We start from the raw sequence: 17,732 nt of genomic DNA on the forward strand, positions 1-17,732 counted from the left end.
AAGTTGCTGTAATAGAAAAGGAATGCCACTGGATTGATAATAATTGGCCAAAGGACAGGAAATACAATAACAGAAATTAACAGCTTTCACTATGGAGTGAGTCATCAATAGTTTTGCAGAAACCTATGATCTCCAACCAAATCAAGAATAATTTGAGAAGTTGACTGCATAATACAGTCCAGTGAGATTGGTGGTTTTCTTAGTATTTATATATTAAACTTCATAATTGTTTGCTTATGTGCATTTAAGCTAAAAACAAACTGTCTTGAGTTTTAGGTTTTTACAGGATAGCCTTAATTGTATGGATTCACTTTCATAGAATAATTGCAGAGTGGTTGAGGTTGGCAGGGACCTCAGAGGTCATCTTGTCCAAGCTCCTGCTCCAGCAGGGTCCCCAAGAGCTGATGCTCACCTCTTGCAGTGATGAGCCCAGCTCTGGGCACAGCACTCCAGGTGTGGCCTCAGCAGTGCTGCAGAAAGGCAGGAATCACCTCCCTTGACCTGCTGGCAATTCTTTACCAGGCACCCCAGGATATCATTCCCTTCTTTGTGGCAAGGGCATGCTCCTGCTTTATGTGAGCTTTGACTGCTCTGACTATTATTGCAAAGCCTGGAGGCCACCAGATTTGCAGAAATTAGGAATATTAAGTATAAGAACATTGGGGAAATCTTCCAGATAATTCTGTATTTATTGTCAGCATATATTTTTCAATGTCAATTCTGTTACTTTTGTGTTTTCTTGAACTTGTTTCTTACATAACGAGCTAAACACAGTATGTGATGGCTGATTTGTGCTCTTCAGTCTAAGCAAATTGTAAACCAAGTGATTGTGATCATTACATGATCAATGCTCTTAAATGCACCTTTGCAGTATATGTATGAGTTGTGAACCTCTAAATCAGAGTGGTTTAGATGCAAGGAGGTATTTATCCCATCATCACTGCCTTGTAATGACTGTGTATACACACAGTACCATCTCTTGGTCAAATTGACAACTGCAAGTAGGATTTCCTGCTTAGGATGCACTTCAACTCTGAAAAGAGCCCTACTTATCTTCCCTTTGTGTCTTTCATGACACTGGAATGGGCTAAAAAAGCCCATGGAGAAGGTTAACATACAACAGAGACTCCTGCATGTAGTACTTGAGTGTTTGTACTGGCATTCCATCGGGTGAGAACAGCCCCCTGTCCCCAGGCTGTCCTTACATCCAGGGCTGCCCTGTCCCAGGAGCAGAGTACAGCACTCGCCTTTGTTAAACTTAGTTGGTTTTGTCACTTCTCTATCCACTACATCCCTGACCTGCTCCTAGAAATCTTGAGGAAAAGTAATCCATAAAATCCTGGAAAGTGTCCATCCTGCCTGGATATTATTTTATTATCTTATAGTGTATAGAGATACTTGTTTTACAGATCCAAACATAAATCCATTAAAAACTTTATTTCCTTTAAAAATAGAAGCTTAAACTGTTTTGTGAGCATCTTTAATAAGTGTGTCTGTCTCTGAATGTAGTGATCAAAAAGTATATACACCCTTTTTTGTGTCTACATTTCTAGCTTTGGTGAGGCATACTCATGAATTAGATAGGAATTTTCATTTTGAGGGGAATTTCTTTTTGCTTTAGAGCAACAAGAAATGTTTGCACTGTGCCTTCGGTTTTGTCCTTTACAGTGGGCAGTGCCCTCCACATTCAGCACAGGAGAGTGGCAGACCAAGAGGTAAAGCAGTGAGGCTTTGGTAGCAGAAGTGTGAGATTTGAAACCAGCAACTTTGGCTATTTCTGGTTGATTTTTTTAAAAAATCTGAATCAAGAAACTTAGAATGATTGGGAGAAGCATTCACCACCCTGGAGGCTGATTTCAGTGTGTTTCAAGACCAATTCATGGCATCAATGTGTCATATCAGTGAGTGCTCATTAGATTTTTTCTGGAGTGATCAGACTGGAATGAAGGCTGGCTGGGTCAGCCTTTTGGGCATGCTCTTATTTAAACTGCATATTTATAAAGAAAAATACTGATTAATACAATTAGCCATATTTTATTCCACTGACTCCCACTGACTTCTGACCAAGGGCTGTGTAAAGATTGTAGGTTTGACAAAAGCAATTTAAATCCTTCCTCGGGCACTTACATGTTTTTCTCTATAATAATCATTAGCGTAATTGAACAGTTGTGTCATGTCTCATGCAGGAAGAATGTGTTTCTCCTGCATGGCACCGGCCAGATCTGCATTTTCACACTCAAACTGAGCTGGGTGTGGTTGCTGAGGGCAGGTGAAAATGCTGACAGTGTGAAAACCCAGCGAGTGTTGCAAAGCTTGGAACTTGGCACAGGCTCCACAGCGCTGGTTTCCCTTTGAACTGCAGGCTTCCTTTACAGGTAGTTAATTAGGATGAGGTCATTCCAAGCTCGTGTGACAAACACTGCCTGAAATAATTGCCTGGATTGTATTTAAGAAGGAATACTGGAGGAATTTGAATGTTTTGGCTGTACTGTGTGTTAAAAGTAATGTCAGTCTGCATTCTTGGAAGATTTAATGAGGTTTTCTGAAATACCATCACTACCTCAAGGCTTTTTCTGAAGCTAGTGGAGGATTGTATACCCTGACTCTCCAAGATCCTGCAAGACTTAATTGATAGGTACAAAGCTACCTATTCTCCTCTCTTTGCCTGGAGAAATCTGAATTCCTGTGTGTATATGTGTGTGTGTGTGTGTGTGTGTGTGTCCTTTTCAACCTTCATTCCAGTCTCTCTGGGCTGACTAGTTTTACCAAGCTTCCACATCCATTCTAAGTATATGTGTGGGTGGCAAAATATTGTAATTGATGTAATAAAATATAGGACTTTACATGTTTTCAAGATTTTGTTGGCTTTAAATCAAAGAAATATTTAAATGAGTCCTCAGTTTAATCTGTGTCTCAGGGTCAGTTTGTGTGCACAGGACATTCTTCCTGGGGGAAGCTGGTCCTGCTTTGCTGGACAGTTCTGATTGTCAGGAGGAAAAAGTCCAGTTGTCTCTTAGGAACATTCAGATCTTTGCTATGTTGGCTTGTTAACTTCCCAAGAAGTGAATGGACACATTAGGATTTAGATATGGGTGGCACAGTGCCTCCCTCATGAATGATGATCTGCTTTAAGCAGCTTTGTGGGATGAGGATGGGTGACTGTTACTTGTGAATTTTCATACGTCTTTCTCATGTCCTTCTTCTCTGCTTTTCTGCTTTTTGTAGCTTCTCATTTTTCGAGTCATAAGAAGAGAGTTCTGTTGTAGCACTGTCATATCTTATTGCTGTATTTTCCTTCTAGCAATAAGATTAAATTATAAATTTAATTCTATAATTTAATTATGTCAGCTACTTGGATAGCACTTTGGCTATTACTGAATAAAACATATTTAGTAGATATAAGCCTGGAGAAGAGAAAGTTTCAGGGACACCTTATAGCCCCTTCCAGTGCCTAAAAGGGGCTTTCAAGCAGGCTGGAGAGGGACTTTTCACAAGGGTATAGAGAGATTGGACACAAGGGACTGGCCTTAAGCTGGAGGAGGGTAGGTTTAGATTGGATATTAGGAAGAAAATCTTCCCTGTGAGGGTGGTGAAGCTCTGGCACAGGTTGCCCAGAGAAGCTGTGGCTGCTCCATCCCTAGAAGTGTCCAAGGCCAGGTTGGATGGGGCTCTGAGCAACCTGGGGTGGTGGAAGGTGTCCCTGACCATGACAGGCAGCTGAAATATGATGAGCTCTAAGACTCCTTCCAACTCAAACCATTTTATTATTCTGTGATAATTAAATTGTATTCCATGAAGCTTATAAAACCAGTGATTTTAAATAATGCTCCTTGGAAATCCAGCTGCTATTATTGCTACAGGCCCTAATGCTGCAAACCATCACACTTGATCCTCTCCTTCAAGTTAAATTATATAATGATATATAAAGACTAGTAATTGTATGTGTGAAGGCCCATAAAACAGGCTAGAGAATGAGAAAGGTGACACTGTCTTTACAGTGCAGTCTGTGGTACCTTTTTATTAGTTTCCCTTCATATTACATCACTTTATTTTGGCTGAGTAATCTGCATTTCAGTCATAAGAATGCATGAACACAGCCTCCTAAACAGGCCAAACTGAACTGTTGCACAGGTTATATCACTGAGCAGGAGCCACATGAAGCATCACAAATCCCTTAATGTCTGAAAAGTGGGTGCAAACCAAGTCCACCTGAAGCTGCCTGGTGCCACTCCTGTAGGGAATGATTTCAAATTCCACTGTTGAAGTCTCCATGGGGGCCATTTTTTCTACACTAAAAGAGAGAATACTTTTGTGAGTTAAAGCAGCTGAAAAATTCTTGCTATATGTTCTTCTGAGTACCCAATTTTAAATCTCTATGCCATCTCTCCACTCCCTGAGCATTCCATAATTCAAATCTTGGCAAAAGAGGTGCAAAAAACTCCATCTGCTGTATGGAGAGTACTGACATGGTGGCATTTTGTCCAAGGCTGGTGCAAATAAAAGTCATGACGTTGACAGAACCTTTTTTAAAAAATCCCTGGTCCTCCAGATTTCCCACCAAAGAGAACAAGTTACCAGCCAGAAGTATTTACGTACTGGATTCGAAGCTGCTCTTTGAGCAGGCCACTGCCTTCAGCTCTCAGGACACAGTCTGTCACCTCATCAGCCAGAGGGTTGGTAAATGTCACCTCCACATTGACAGGTTTGTGTACCACAGCTGGACCGAGGACCTGCAGAGAGAAAACATTCAGCTCAGCCCCAGCATCAGTCTCGTGTCTTCCTAATGCTGTTCTCCTCTCCTTCCCATTGCAAACCACTCACCTGGATCAGCTGGGCAGGAAGGAGACAGGAAGTAATTTTGCAATTATAAGATGCATGTTACAACACAGAGTGTGATAAAAGGTATCTGTTCTATCACCGTCTGTTGAGGGTGGGGACAGTGATCCTTATCTCCATGGGAGATATTCTGCTAATGGGCCATCCATTGAAACCAGGCAGGGCATTGTTCTTTATCTTTTCACAACCCATCCTTCCTCCAGCCAGTCATTTTCTGCTCATGGCCATTGAGTCCCACTGTGGGCCTGATAAAATTACTTCATCCCACTGGAAGCTGCTCCAGCCAGGGGGAAGAGCCCAACATTTCTTACCAAGATAAAAACAGAGGTTTTGGGACACTAAGGGAGCCCCTTTCTCCACTGGACTCCAAAGGAAAACCGGATTTCTCCACATCACCACTGGACCTCCAGAGGGAAACTGCACCTTGTACAGGAGCACTGCTCCAGCTGAGCCACATCTGTCACTGCAGGAGGATGCAGCCACCATGGAATGGGACTGCTGCCAACACCCTGCCTGACAGGGTGTCAGGCTGTACTCTGACTTTGTCAGGGTTTGGGTTTGTTTCTTTGTAGTACTGTATTTCTATTTTAATTTCCCTAGAAAAGAACTGTTATTCCCAATTCCCATATCTTTGCCTGAGAGCCCCTTGATTTCAAAATTATAATAATTTGGAGGGAGGGGGTTTACATTCTCCAATGCCTTTCTCAGCAGACACCTGTCCTCCAAATAGCAACTTTTCACTCTTTGTCCATATATAAGCCGCACCTGATTACAAGCCACACCTCGGGTTCAGACCAAAATTTTAGTCAAAATGGTGTGGCTTATAATCATGAAATTACATAGTTCATATACATACAGAACAGAGAACATATACATACAGCCTTGAGTGAGCCATCCAGCGTGGCTAAGAATCAGCAAACTGCTGTAGAATTTACCATTTAGTCCCTTTTTTAACTAGTTCATGTACAACACAGTGTGTGATACTCATCAGCGTGAGAACAGAATGAGAATGCAAGTATTGGCACATATGGTTAACTACTGGAAGCACCTTAAATTAGCTTTAACTAGGCTAAATGAAAGGTTTGGGATTGGAGAACATGGGAGGTGTGAGACAGAGGTGAATTGTGGTGTCTCAGGGAAAAGAATGCAAATTAGAAAATAAACATATTCATTACCTTATTTTGGCTGAGATAATGTGGAATTGGTATATCTGGTATATATTTGTAAATAATGTAATATTAGTTAACATGACTGAGAAGTCCATCAGCCCAATTGCATTTTTCTATTAGTCTCTGTGTTTGTAGGGAAGTTTCAATCAACAGAAATATAAATGCTTCTTAAAACTTAATCACTGAATTTAAGTAATTTAGTCCAGGTGCCTGCCCTACATAAACTGACTCTGTTATTTGCATGGCACAGCACAGAGACTTTTTACAAAGTATGACTAGAACTTGGTATTCAGAAATTGCCAGACCTGCAAAAACCCACACTTCTTACTCCTTGCTTTTCTTGTATGCTGCTGGCAGAATGGTTTGGGACAGCTAATCTAGTCTGGAGGCCCTGAAGGACTCTGCACATTACCATATTGCCTCTATGTTATTTACAGTAAGATCAGCAGATAGCATTTGATCCCAGTGTGTTATACAGAATTTAAATCTGCTGTCCAAAACCAGTTCAGCTTGTTTATGTGATGTGATGGGTCATGCAAAGCCAGGGCTGTCCCTGGGCAAACATAGTGCAGGATCTTTCCTGTAGGCCAAGAGCTGCTTTTTATTCATTGCACAACATTTGTCAAGAGTCAGTTAAAAGTGGAAAAAAGAGAAAGCCTCCAGTTCTAATTAGTCACTTGGGAAGTGTTGCAGAAGGTGAAAAGCAACATTTATCGTGATACAGTTAAAGAATTTCCTTTGAATATTGGTAATAGAGAGACTCATGGCCCCAGGCATTATCAGCTGGTCAGTGAAGGTGTCTTTGGTAAAAATCAGTCTTCCTAAATATTGAAGACATTGATCAGACTTTTCTAGCAAAAGGGGAGGTCAAAATATGGATGAGATTTCTTTGTCTGTATTCTGCCTGTCCCTCCTCAGGTAAACTTACCTTGTAACTGTTGTAACACTGAGAACTTTATCAGTGGCCACGTTAACAAGCACTGGCAAGAATATCCCAGCACAGCTATGCCATAGAAAGATTTGCTTTTTTTATTTTAGTGTATTTAATTTAATTTCTATCATGTGTCCTATTACTACAGTAACAAGATCCAATCACCCTCAGACATGATTTCACTTCCCATACTCCTTCCCATGAGGAATAGATGGAGTAGGAATTCTACTTGCTGTTCTCAGCACATCTCTCAAGGGTCACAGAAGGGACTAGCTTTTACCTTGAGGGTGAGAAAAGGATCCTGGAGTACAATATCCTTCTCAACCAGAAGCGAGGTTCCCCGTTTGATTTGGCACACAGCAGTCACCAGGATCTTCCTGTCATCCATCAGGGAGTTTTTGTACTGGGAATAGGATATCTTGAAAGAAATCTCTTTCACTGAAATGGAAACAGAACAAAATTTCCCTCTCTTCTTTTTTCTGAGTACCAGCTATCTGTTAGATACCTGTGTTTCAAGGAGCATACACTTATCACCCCGGGGCTGAACATTTGTGAGTGTTGACACCAACAGGCAGGAATGATGCTCATGGGTGACTTCTATTTACATTTACATAAAACACTAAATCATCAGGTACAGTTTGGTGTCTGGACAGATCTGAGGATGGATATATGTGGCAATAGCTGCTGGTGTTTTTCATTAGTCTGAGGCTGGGATTTATTGCTCCTTCCTTGTGAAGAGGGCAGAGGTCAGAAGGTGGGTAGGTTTAAATGCCCTTGCAGATGCAGCTCTTCAACCTCTGCCTTGCACAGAGTCTCTGTGCCAGTGAGGAAGGCAGTGGAATGAGTATACTGAGAAAAAGTTCTACTACTGGAACTGTGGAATGAGTTGTAATGTGTTGTGTATTAGCTTGAGAGGGTAGTTCTGTTCTTCTGTGCTAGGTCTCACGTTTCAGCTCTGTCCCTATAAAAGCAGGGCAGAGACCACTCTGCAGGTTCACTGCTCTTCCTGCTGCTTGCTGGTGTGCTGCTGTGAAAGTTGTAGGCTTGTCTTTCCCCCTCTAATCTGGGTTTATGCTTTGCTTATGGGGAGCTAGCAGCTCACTGATCTCCAGTGTGTGTCTCTTAGGTGTTCTCTCTTAGCAAAAAGGTCAAATACAGCACCAGCTGTGGCTGTGCTGGGTCAGACAAAAGGTCACTCTGCTCAGTCTCCTTTTTGCTAGTGCCCAGAAGCAAATGCTTAAGACAGAGCAAATATGTGTGGGGTTTTTTTCCCCCGAATAGCCTTGACTTCCAACTGTTTGCAGGTCCCACACTTCTTGAGCCATTCTTTATTTCCATGTGATCTGAACAGAACCCAAAACTATGTATGCCCAGTAATAAAAGTTGTAATAAAATCAAAATTACCTTCTTCAGATCCAAGCTTAATAGACCTATGCAACTGCAAAATCTCTGCCTTGGGTTTTCTGGTGTAGAGAATGGCTGAAGCCTTCAGTTTAACCTTTATGTCCTTAAAATCTGAGATCAAGTTTCTAAGTGTCAAGGTGAGGAGGATGTCCTGGCCAATCACAGGAGATGCATCCAGGAGCAGCTTCCCTGAGATGCTGGGGGTTTGTGCAGGCTGTGCCCTTGAAAATCGTCTTCTGGGTCTTGGAATTTTGCTTCTTTTTCCAGGTATTCTCACACCAAGCAGCTTCAGTGCTTTCCTGTACACCTGCCTTTCTTTCAATGATCCTGCATCGGAAGACAGCATGGACAGAGATCTCGTGCATGTACTGGATATAGTGCAGTGGAGCCATGGCTGATCTCAGAAATTCAGGGAAGCTGAGAAGGGCAAAGATACTCAAGAGGAGAAAGTGACCTTAATGTGAATTTTGGCACAAAAGCAAATGAGTGTACATGGCCATGAAGGCTGGAAAGTAAAACCTTCCCATCAGCTCCAGGTGGCTGTTCATGGGCACCTCTTTAGAAGCTGTGGGCAGTAGAAAAATAATTCTGGGAAAGCTCAGTTCTGCATAAGGTGGGGCAGTTGCCATCTCCTCTGAAACTGAGAAAGGTGAAAAAACCCTTTTGCAGAAATTTCCCCCAAACAGCTCTCCAGAATGGCTGTTGTTTTAATTAAATCAGTATCAGCAGATAAGGAGCCCTAAGACTGAAAATTCACACTTACTTGGCTCTAGAAGTAAAGAAATTAAGTTAGTGCTCAGTCCAAGAAAGGCCTTAAATCTTTTCACATCTGATCATCAGTGGCAAAACTACTGTAACAAAGAATTTACCTTCTGGATATTTGTAATTAGCAGTAACATCCACACGGGAGTTGGAGCCCACTGCTTTGGTGCTAATAAATTTTCCAATCTTCCTGGTATCAGAATAAACTCTCTCTTTTCTTTTCTTGCTGTAGCGAATCCAAGTAACACAGTCAGCATTCACTGCTGCAAACACAAATGGGCTGTCATAATCCAGGTTCACATCCCCTTCTTTAATGGCTTTGGTGGAGGCAGGACCACACTGATAGATGCCTGTATTAGAGAGGGAGAAGTTGAGCAAAGTAAATCCTCATGCTGACAGCAGGAGGGAGAGGCACTCACTTCAAAGACACATTTGGGAGAAGTAAAACAACTTAAATCCCTATACTGACAGCCAGAGGGAGAGGCAGCCACTCCAAGGACACATTTGGGTCAAGTACAATGTTTTCATGTCTGTAATGTGGTAACAGCATGTCCAGAGATTCCACATGCACTTTCTATCAAAGGTGGGGCTGCAGAGGAGGCTGGTAGGGAGAGCTAAAGCTTCTGGTGGTGATGCCATGAGAAATGTTCTCACCTACCAAAGGCTGCAAGGCTGCATGCACAGCTGTCAGGTGAAAGGAGAGGAGAGGATGTGAGTGGTATGAGCCGAGTCAGAAGTACAGTCAGACTTTAGAGATGGGAATCAACAGTGCTGGGTGTGCATTGAGAAGAACCAGGAAACTGAATTTGTTAAACCTGGTAGTGGGGAAAGGGACTGTGTGATGTGAGGAGCTAAGACAAGCAAGGGTGAGATAAGTGAACTTAGGATGTGCTGGCTTTTGTGGAGGCACAGAATTGAAATTAAAAAAGAAAGAATTGTTGTGCTGGTCAGCAATCCAGAGGCTGACAGAAAAGTTCCCTGCTGGAGATTGATGTGGGTATTGCTTTTCTTGTGCACCTAAATTAATGCTACGTCTACAGGGAATTTATAGAAGAGAATTGTCCTGAAATTTCCCTGGCAATCTTTAGGAGTAACACTATCTGCAGGTTTTTTATATTTACAATAGTGTTACCTTTGCTTTTTTCCTGGGGCGTTGCATCCAGAACCTGCCATCCATCATAAAAAGAGCCAAGGTCTCTTCTAATGAACCAGCTTTCATTCCAGACATGGAAATTCCTGTAAGGGAGGTAGAATTCAGAATATCTGATTTGTACAATGCAAGAAATAATCCTAATTGAGTGAATGAATGAAAACTGCTCTGTGGAGAGAGCAGCTGCTGCACTCCTTGCATGAGTACCTCCTTCCCTGTTTTTTGCCAGCTTTTTGTGTTACACCTCTGAGAAATGTTGGGATGGTATGAAAAAGAAATGTTAAAAGAAAAATACTTAATTTCAGAGTCAATAATTCAATATTGAACATTCCTGAACAAAAAGCCAAAGGTCTGGTGTGGAGTTTTGTATCACTGGGAGCGTGGGGTCAGGTGTTTTTTCAGGAGCATGAGTTTAGATATTTTAACCAGTGGAGAATATAATGAAAGACATATTAAAGAAATATGTATATTTACCACACACTGTCTTCACTCAAGTGCAGGTTGTTTCCAGATATGTCAATGTATTTATCAATACTCAGATTCAGGTTCTTGTCATGGGCAGAGTTGAAGTTTGTAATAACACGAGTAGGTATTCCCAAGCATCTCAGTACTGCAATACAGAACACCATAAAAGCTTTGTAAACCTATTTTGCAGACATTTAGAAAGTGTTTTTTCTTGGTGAAACAGTTTAGTGTGTGTTTTCAGTGGTGAAACAAGCCCTCAGAAATTTCCCTCCAGCTATGATGCAAGTCACAGTCATTGTGCAAAATTGCTTAAAAGACACTTCCACTAACATGACATTCTTACCTCTCATGTCCTTTTCAAAAAGACTTTGGTTCACCCATTCATTTTAATCTTTGATTCTTCATCCTGTTCTCTCTCTCATTTTCTCTCTGTTTGTTCCTTGTTTCTTTAACCACTTATGAAGATACACCTCTCAATTTTCCTTTGTATTTTCCCCAAAGAGATTCTTGTACCTCAAAGCAACTCTTACTGGACACTGCTAGGATGAAATTATTTTCCTGACTTGCAGCTCCCTTTACAAGTCCTCAGAATTGTGACTTGCTCTAGTGTCACCAGCAGGTAAGATACAGCACTCCAAAACTGGCAGTGCGAGGAGACAGACTTAAAAGAGTCCTGGTTTTCTTTGAATCTTAGCTGTGACACAGGAAACTTTACTCTTCTCACCAGCCCAGCCTGGAAAACCCTTTTGGTTTTTGTTTGGTTACTCACAAAGCTGGCATGTGTTATTACAACCTGTAAACTGAAGGATTAACCCTTCACACAGGGAGAGCAGGCATCCTTCACTCTCCCTGTCAAAACTGAAACAGCCTCAACAGAATTGCCACAAAGTTCAGACTGAGAACTGGTAGTGAGCTGTCTCTGGTGTCATTTCCATGTCTCCCTGTTACCTGTGCAGGTGACTCCTGCAAAGACCCAGCACTGGCCGTAGCGGACGGGTCTGTACCTGGCCCGGTACCACTTGCGCAGGATGGTCACGCTCCCGCTCCAGCGCAGGGGGTTTGTCCCTGAGCGGAACTTCCCGCTCCACTTCCCTTCCACCACTCCTTTCTCATCGTTGCTGTTCACCTGAAAGAGTCCTTCTCATGAGAGAATTAAAGTGTTTACAGGAGAAGAGAGAGGGAGATAAAAGTGACCCTGTGTGGGTAGCACTGCTCTCATCCACTGGGTGGTGGGACTGAATATTTGAATCTTAGAATTTTGTTTGCTCAAAGGCCACAACTGGACCAAACCCTACCAAATTGTAGGATCTGGTGATTCAAATCTACCTTGTTTTCAGTACAAGTAGTCCCAAATGTCCTGACTGACACCTGTTTACATTTTCTCTGTTTCATCTATTGGTCACACCTTCATTACTCTGCGAGACTGTGCACTCATGCTGCTTCACATTCTCAAGTGATTTATGGAAGCCTAGAGAAATCCATCTTTTTCTGAATGTACATTAGTTCCAAATGCACAGACAGTACTTACAGCTTGCCCAAACATGGCTGCATGTATTTGTGCACATCCATTGTAACATTTACACACCCAGTTTAAGTATCAAGTGTCGTGGTACAGGATGCAGTAAGTTTTTTTTTCCTTAATTATTTGTATTTATTGTAATTTTGTACATCTGAGTAGAGTTATTTACTTTATGTTGAAGCTGAGAATGCCTAAAGTGAGTGCTGTCCAAAAGGCTAAAAAATATCACAGCTATAAAGGAGGAATCTCAGCTAAGGAATGTGATGAGGCGTGTATTATTTATATAATGGAAAATTTCTTAGCTGCCTAGTGCATTTATGTGTTTGTGATGATGGCTGTGTGCTGAGAAGCTGTACCTATTTGTTGCAGGAAATGGTAAAAACCTCACTGAACAAATATCCCTCAAGTAAAGAATGCTAAATTCAGACATTAAATGCAGCTGAGGCAGCACTGGTTTTCCAAAATATTTTGCACTTCCCCTGGTGTTTGAAAAAAGTTACAAGTGATTTCAGAATAGACAAAGGCTTTCCAAATTAGCAAAAAGATCTAATGGGATGAAAATCTGTTAGGAAAATACATCTGAGATTTGATGTTCCTCAAAAGTTCTTGGAAACGTTCCTTCAGTCATGAGCAAACTTTTGGGAAGCAGCACAAAGCTCCATTTTACCTATTTTGTAGCTGTTTTTTTCTTGGTTACACCTATAAAACATTGAGGAATTAATGTTCAAGCTTGAGTGTGGGTTGTGGTTTTGTAGGCAGGTGCATTTCCAGCTGTAGGGGCTGGATCACTTTACCATGGCGCTGATAACCCTGCTGACATAGACAGGGCTGCTCCGCTTGGAGACATCCACAGCTGGGTCCTCACGGTGGCTCAGGCTCCGGTCCAGAATAGCCAGAGAGATCTCAAGGATGTCCTCTTCAAACTGAAATCAAGACAAGCAATGTGTTAAGGCTAATTTCATAAGAAAACCCAAGGATAAACTCCCCACCTGGTTTCCTTCTCTCAGCATGGGAGGAGGGTGTTGGGAGTAGAGGTGTTTTTTGTAGTGTTGAAGAAAATCAGGCCAAGAAGAAAACATAACTATTAAGCTGCCAACTCTCCACAGTATTTTAAAGATGTCTGTGAACACAGTGAGGGGCTGTGGCCACTGGCATTCATGAGGACACTACTTGGTTTGGTGGCACAGACAAGATCACTGCAGGTTGGGCTCAGCAGGGGTCACACCCTCCCACATCCTGCCCTGCCCCTTGAGGTACCTGTCTGTTATGAAAGCTTTACTCTCATGGGCTGCCTCCACCTCATATCAGGTGATCTGAACTGGAAGAAACCCACAAAAATAGTTATTGTGGGTTAGAGTCACTGAGACACTGCTTGGGCACAGAGAATGCCCCAATGGCTGGATGGACGTGGCCAGGCAAGGATGGCCACATCCCTTGACCTCTGAGACAGAAAGGAACTCTGACCTTGTTTCATTTATCAGTAAAAGCAGCCATGAGAACAGGAGGATCAATAGAAATGCTGTCTGCAAATGCTGGTGCACTTGGTGGGCATGAAGTGGCCAGGAATGGTTCTGGCTGGCCTGGGCAGTTGCAGGATGGCTGTGTGGCTGGAGATGGGCTGCAGCTTTGTCTGCAGCACTTACACTTGGAAGGCCACACTGATTTTTAAAAATTCCAACATGAGTTATTTGAAGTACATTTGAGGTATCCTTTTAGTGCCTTCTGCCCCATTACTGAACAGATTGCATAAATATTTATATGCATGGCTTTGCAATACCCAGTGGCTTTCTTTGCTGTCTACAAGGTTCAAAAAACAAGTACACTTTTACCAGTTTTTGTAACAGGCAAAAGAAAACTAAAATTCTGCTTTGTTTCTTTCATTTCTGTGTGAGCACATGTTACACAGGGGAAATGATGCTGATGCTGCTATCTCTAATGTAATGATAAATGAGATACGTATCTGCAAGAAAATATGAAGTGAGTGAGGAATATTGAACTCTTATCCTAAGAGAGAAGGATTTTTTTCTCCTCAAGAGCCTATTTACTCACTATTCTTATTTTGAAAGTTCTGGAAGATGTGGTGCTGTTTACCTGTCCATAGTTCCAAGCTTCTTCTTCAATATCTTTCTCCACTCCCTGAAATATGATTCCACTGTCATTCAGAACATACTCCTGCCGCTCCTCTTCATCAGCCATGTAGACATCATCATCTACAAGCAGAATGAGACATGATGGCTGGAAGGAAATTGTTTTGCTGTAACTGAAAATCTCAAATAGAGAGCAATTTTAAGGATCAGCTGAGACTGCCGTGCATTCAGGCTTAGGACTCTCTGCTACACCTCTGAAACCATTTAGAGGGGGAGTAAAATAAGCATGAAATTCCTTTCAAGGGAACTGACTGTGTTCCTGTCCCTTCAGTAAGCGCAGTGTCTCACTGGCACATGTTATTTGTTTTACAACTGAATGCAAGACTCAGAGAACAAAAAATCTAGAATGAATATTTGGAATATTTACTGCCTTTGATTTCTCATCCTACAAACAGGAATCTGGGTCTTAGATGCCTTGCAACACTGAAGAAAGCATGAAAACTTGATCCTTGATGTTGAGCAAAAAAAACATCTTTCTGTAGCTGTGACTGTCAGACAGACTTTACTGTGACACCCAGATTTCCTGGCTGAGACAATGGGTTATTTGAAGGATGTGATACATCAGAGCATACCTGGACACCAGGGGTTGAAGAGTAGCACAAAATGGCCCAGGACTTTGGAAGAGACCTTGTTCCCAGCAAGGACCTGGAGCTGGAGTTTGTATCGTCCGATGACAGCATCGGCCGGGCTGAGGATGGTGAAGTTGAGGCAGCGAGGCTCACTGGGCTCTTGGGTTGCACTCCAGCCACAGTCATCCTCCTCAGAAAGGGTAAATATGGCCTTGGTCTGCTGGGATTCTGCTGGAGATGGTCCTGCCGGAGGGAATGGATGAACTGGGGGTGTGGTTTGTGAGAGGTAGAGGTGAGTTATGTTTGGGGTCCAGAATGAGGATGACGTGCAGTGCTGCACGTCCTTAGGAGCAGAGATACAGCCTTGGCTTTGGAATGAGGATGGCTCCTGCCTGCCTTTTAATTATTAACTGCCTCTTGCCTTAAGGTGTACATCAAACTTTTAAATGGGAGCTCCTAAGCCTAAAAGGACAAGGAATCCTGAGTGAAACAGGACGAAGCTTAATGTTTCAAGAATGGGCCATGTAGACCTGTAAGGCACAAGTATTTTGGAGCTGGAATAACCTGGATACGAGATGACTGCCATGGGGAGATTACCTGTGCTTGCAATAAAGGTGAAGTTGTCCCAAGATTGCACTGTTGTTTTGAGGTTCAGAGAGATATTGAAGGGCTGCCCTCTCCTCAAGATCACTTCTGTGCTGCTGTAATCAGAGGTGTGGTGTGCAGCTTTATTTAGTCTGGATTGCCAGTTGACTTTTCCTATTTTTAGGGCTAGAAAGATACAAGACATGTTAATTAACAACATTTTTCTTCAGACTTGCACATCTTTTCATTGTGTCTAGTGTACTAATTTTATTACATTTATGTATAGCTGGCATTATGTGCTATAGGAAAAAAGAAAAACCCATTGTTATTAAAAATTGAAGAAAGGCCAGGGAGTTAGACAAACAGCTAAAAGATGAACCCTTTTCTGTAGGGTGCTTTCAGAAAAATAAAAAACATTCAAAAATTAAAACCTCAGAGAATTCATCTTTAATTTAAACAAAAAAATCAAAACTTTTGTTTTTAGGTCAGATTTTGTTAAAGTCTGAAGATACTGTTCTATTCCTTGTGTTCCTGCTCTTTTTCTGTGGTGATATCTAGTTCCCATAATGTTTTCCAGATTTACAGATAGAATTATTAAAACTCTCATCAGGAAATGCCAGGCTGGTTCTGGAAACACTGCTAGGAGGTTGGTATCTTCAGTGTGGAACTTGCTTGTTATCTTCTCACGTATCTTGTATCTAAATTAATTTACAGCCTTGTAGCTTGAAGCTGGGTGTTATTTCACACTCTGCTGGAAAAAGATTACAAGCAGAGGAGTGGCATATCTCGAGGCAGTGCTATGGGTTGTTCTATTGTATCATGATAGGTTGCCCAATTATGAAAATGGGGCACTGAAGCTCAGGTTACAAAAGCTTCAAGCTTTCTCTTTCCTTGATAAATTAAAAAAAAACCCAAACAACAAACAAAATAAAGCAGAAAAAACTCAGATTCCCCTATGAAAACAGGTGTTTGCAAAGTGCCCTTTCCCAGTATGATATTCCAGAGGAGTTTCAGGTGAGGAAAACCTCCTGCTCTGACTGGAGCTTGTTAACCCTGTGCAGAATAATGGTGCTGTAACCAACATTTCCATCATTTCACTGGACCAAGAAAGGGGCTCATGTCTAAGAGAATCCACAAGGTTCTACTGTAATAACAGAGAGGGTGAGATTTCAGTTTTCTGCTGTGTTTGCTGCATGGAGTTACATTCTGTGAAGGCTTGATAAAGGCATAATTATAGTAATTTTTCAGCTTTCTGGAAGAAATGTGCATTTCCAGGCAGTGAAGGCCTGGAGCAAGTGACTTTCCTGTAGTCTGTGTACATAAGCATGTGTGAGTGTTCTCAGTTAAGGGTCTTGCTTCAAATGTGTCACCTGGAGACAGAAATTCCATTGGCAGGACTGTGATGTTTGAGTCACATGGTGTGAAATGCCTGGAAAGCGTGTGGCTTGCATCATCACTTCATTTTCCTGGCTGAAACATGTTTAATTGAAAGGGACCTGTGGAAAGCATCATTCCTAATATCAAGTCCTTTAATTTGAGAGTGACTTAAAGGTGTTTCTGAAGGGCACTTGGGTTTGAAAAGGAGTCAGTTTGCCCTGCTGCACTTTATCCATGTGTATCCTGAGTGCCCAGGCTCTGTGGGGCAGAGAGCACCACGTGTTGTGAGCTCTGCAGAGATGCAGGAAACTCAGAACATTTTGCACATTTGTAAATAAAAATGTCATGCATAGAGGATTTAATGGCAACTGAGCCATGGGCTCTGATGTTACTGAAGCTCTGATGTTAAAGCACCTAAACAGTGCTGCTAAGGACTGTCAGAGTGGAATGTCACAGATGTCCAACAGAGGAAGAGGGACAGTGAGCAGAAGTAGGAAAGATAAAGAAGGCAGTGGCTAGCAATGGTGTGCTCTAACAATTTACTGCATCAATAGTTTGATTTGCCTTGCAAAGTTCATGGCTACACAGACGTTTCTAGAGAATATGTGCAGGAGATCAGAAAGAAAAGTTCTGTATATGGGGCAAATATTTTCTTCACATAAAGCTTAAATTTATCCTTGTTTTAATCATCACAGTTTCAATTTCAATCTTATAATTTCTTTTTCTTCTTTCAGTGCCTGTGAAGAAAACTTATTTTCTATAATTCTGTCAGTGTACAATTGGCCAAAAATTTGTTTGGGTGTCTATCAGTAATGGAC

General features: G+C 41.9%; 1 protein-coding gene across 1 annotated transcript; it reads right to left on the reverse strand.

Annotated features, from left to right (window-relative positions):
* Positions 1–4,137: 4,137 nt before the first annotated feature.
* On the reverse strand, positions 4,138–15,742 carry LOC117004458 (protein-glutamine gamma-glutamyltransferase 6-like). Its single transcript, XM_033075235.2, has 12 exons — positions 15,550–15,742; positions 14,956–15,195; positions 14,328–14,446; positions 13,031–13,159; positions 11,666–11,843; positions 10,727–10,862; positions 10,235–10,338; positions 9,210–9,452; positions 8,341–8,667; positions 7,217–7,374; positions 4,597–4,730; positions 4,138–4,291 (listed from the first exon to the last, which is right to left on the reverse strand). The coding sequence occupies exons 1-12, from the start codon at positions 15,740–15,742 to the stop codon at positions 4,138–4,140; spliced, it is 2,115 nt and encodes a 704-aa protein (XP_032931126.2).
* Positions 15,743–17,732: the final 1,990 nt, after the last annotated feature.

Source organism: Catharus ustulatus, chromosome 17 (genome assembly GCF_009819885.2).
Source record: "Catharus ustulatus isolate bCatUst1 chromosome 17, bCatUst1.pri.v2, whole genome shotgun sequence".
Taxonomy (NCBI): domain Eukaryota; kingdom Metazoa; phylum Chordata; class Aves; order Passeriformes; family Turdidae; genus Catharus; species Catharus ustulatus.

What these genes read in the sequence shown, in the direction of transcription:
- LOC117004458 (XM_033075235.2), bottom strand. Translation starts at nt 15,742, where the DNA reads ATGTCTTGTATCTTTCTAGCCCTAAAAATAGGAAAAGTCAACTGGCAA. An exon ending in TGCAGGAGTCACCTGCACAG is followed by an intron (nt 10,863 to 11,665) that starts GTAACAGGGAGA and finishes TCTGTATTGCAG; the next exon opens with TACTGAGATGCTTGGGAATA. An exon ending in AAAGAGCAGCTTCGAATCCA is followed by an intron (nt 4,292 to 4,596) that starts GTACGTAAATAC and finishes TCTCTCTTTTAG; the next exon opens with TGTAGAAAAAATGGCCCCCA.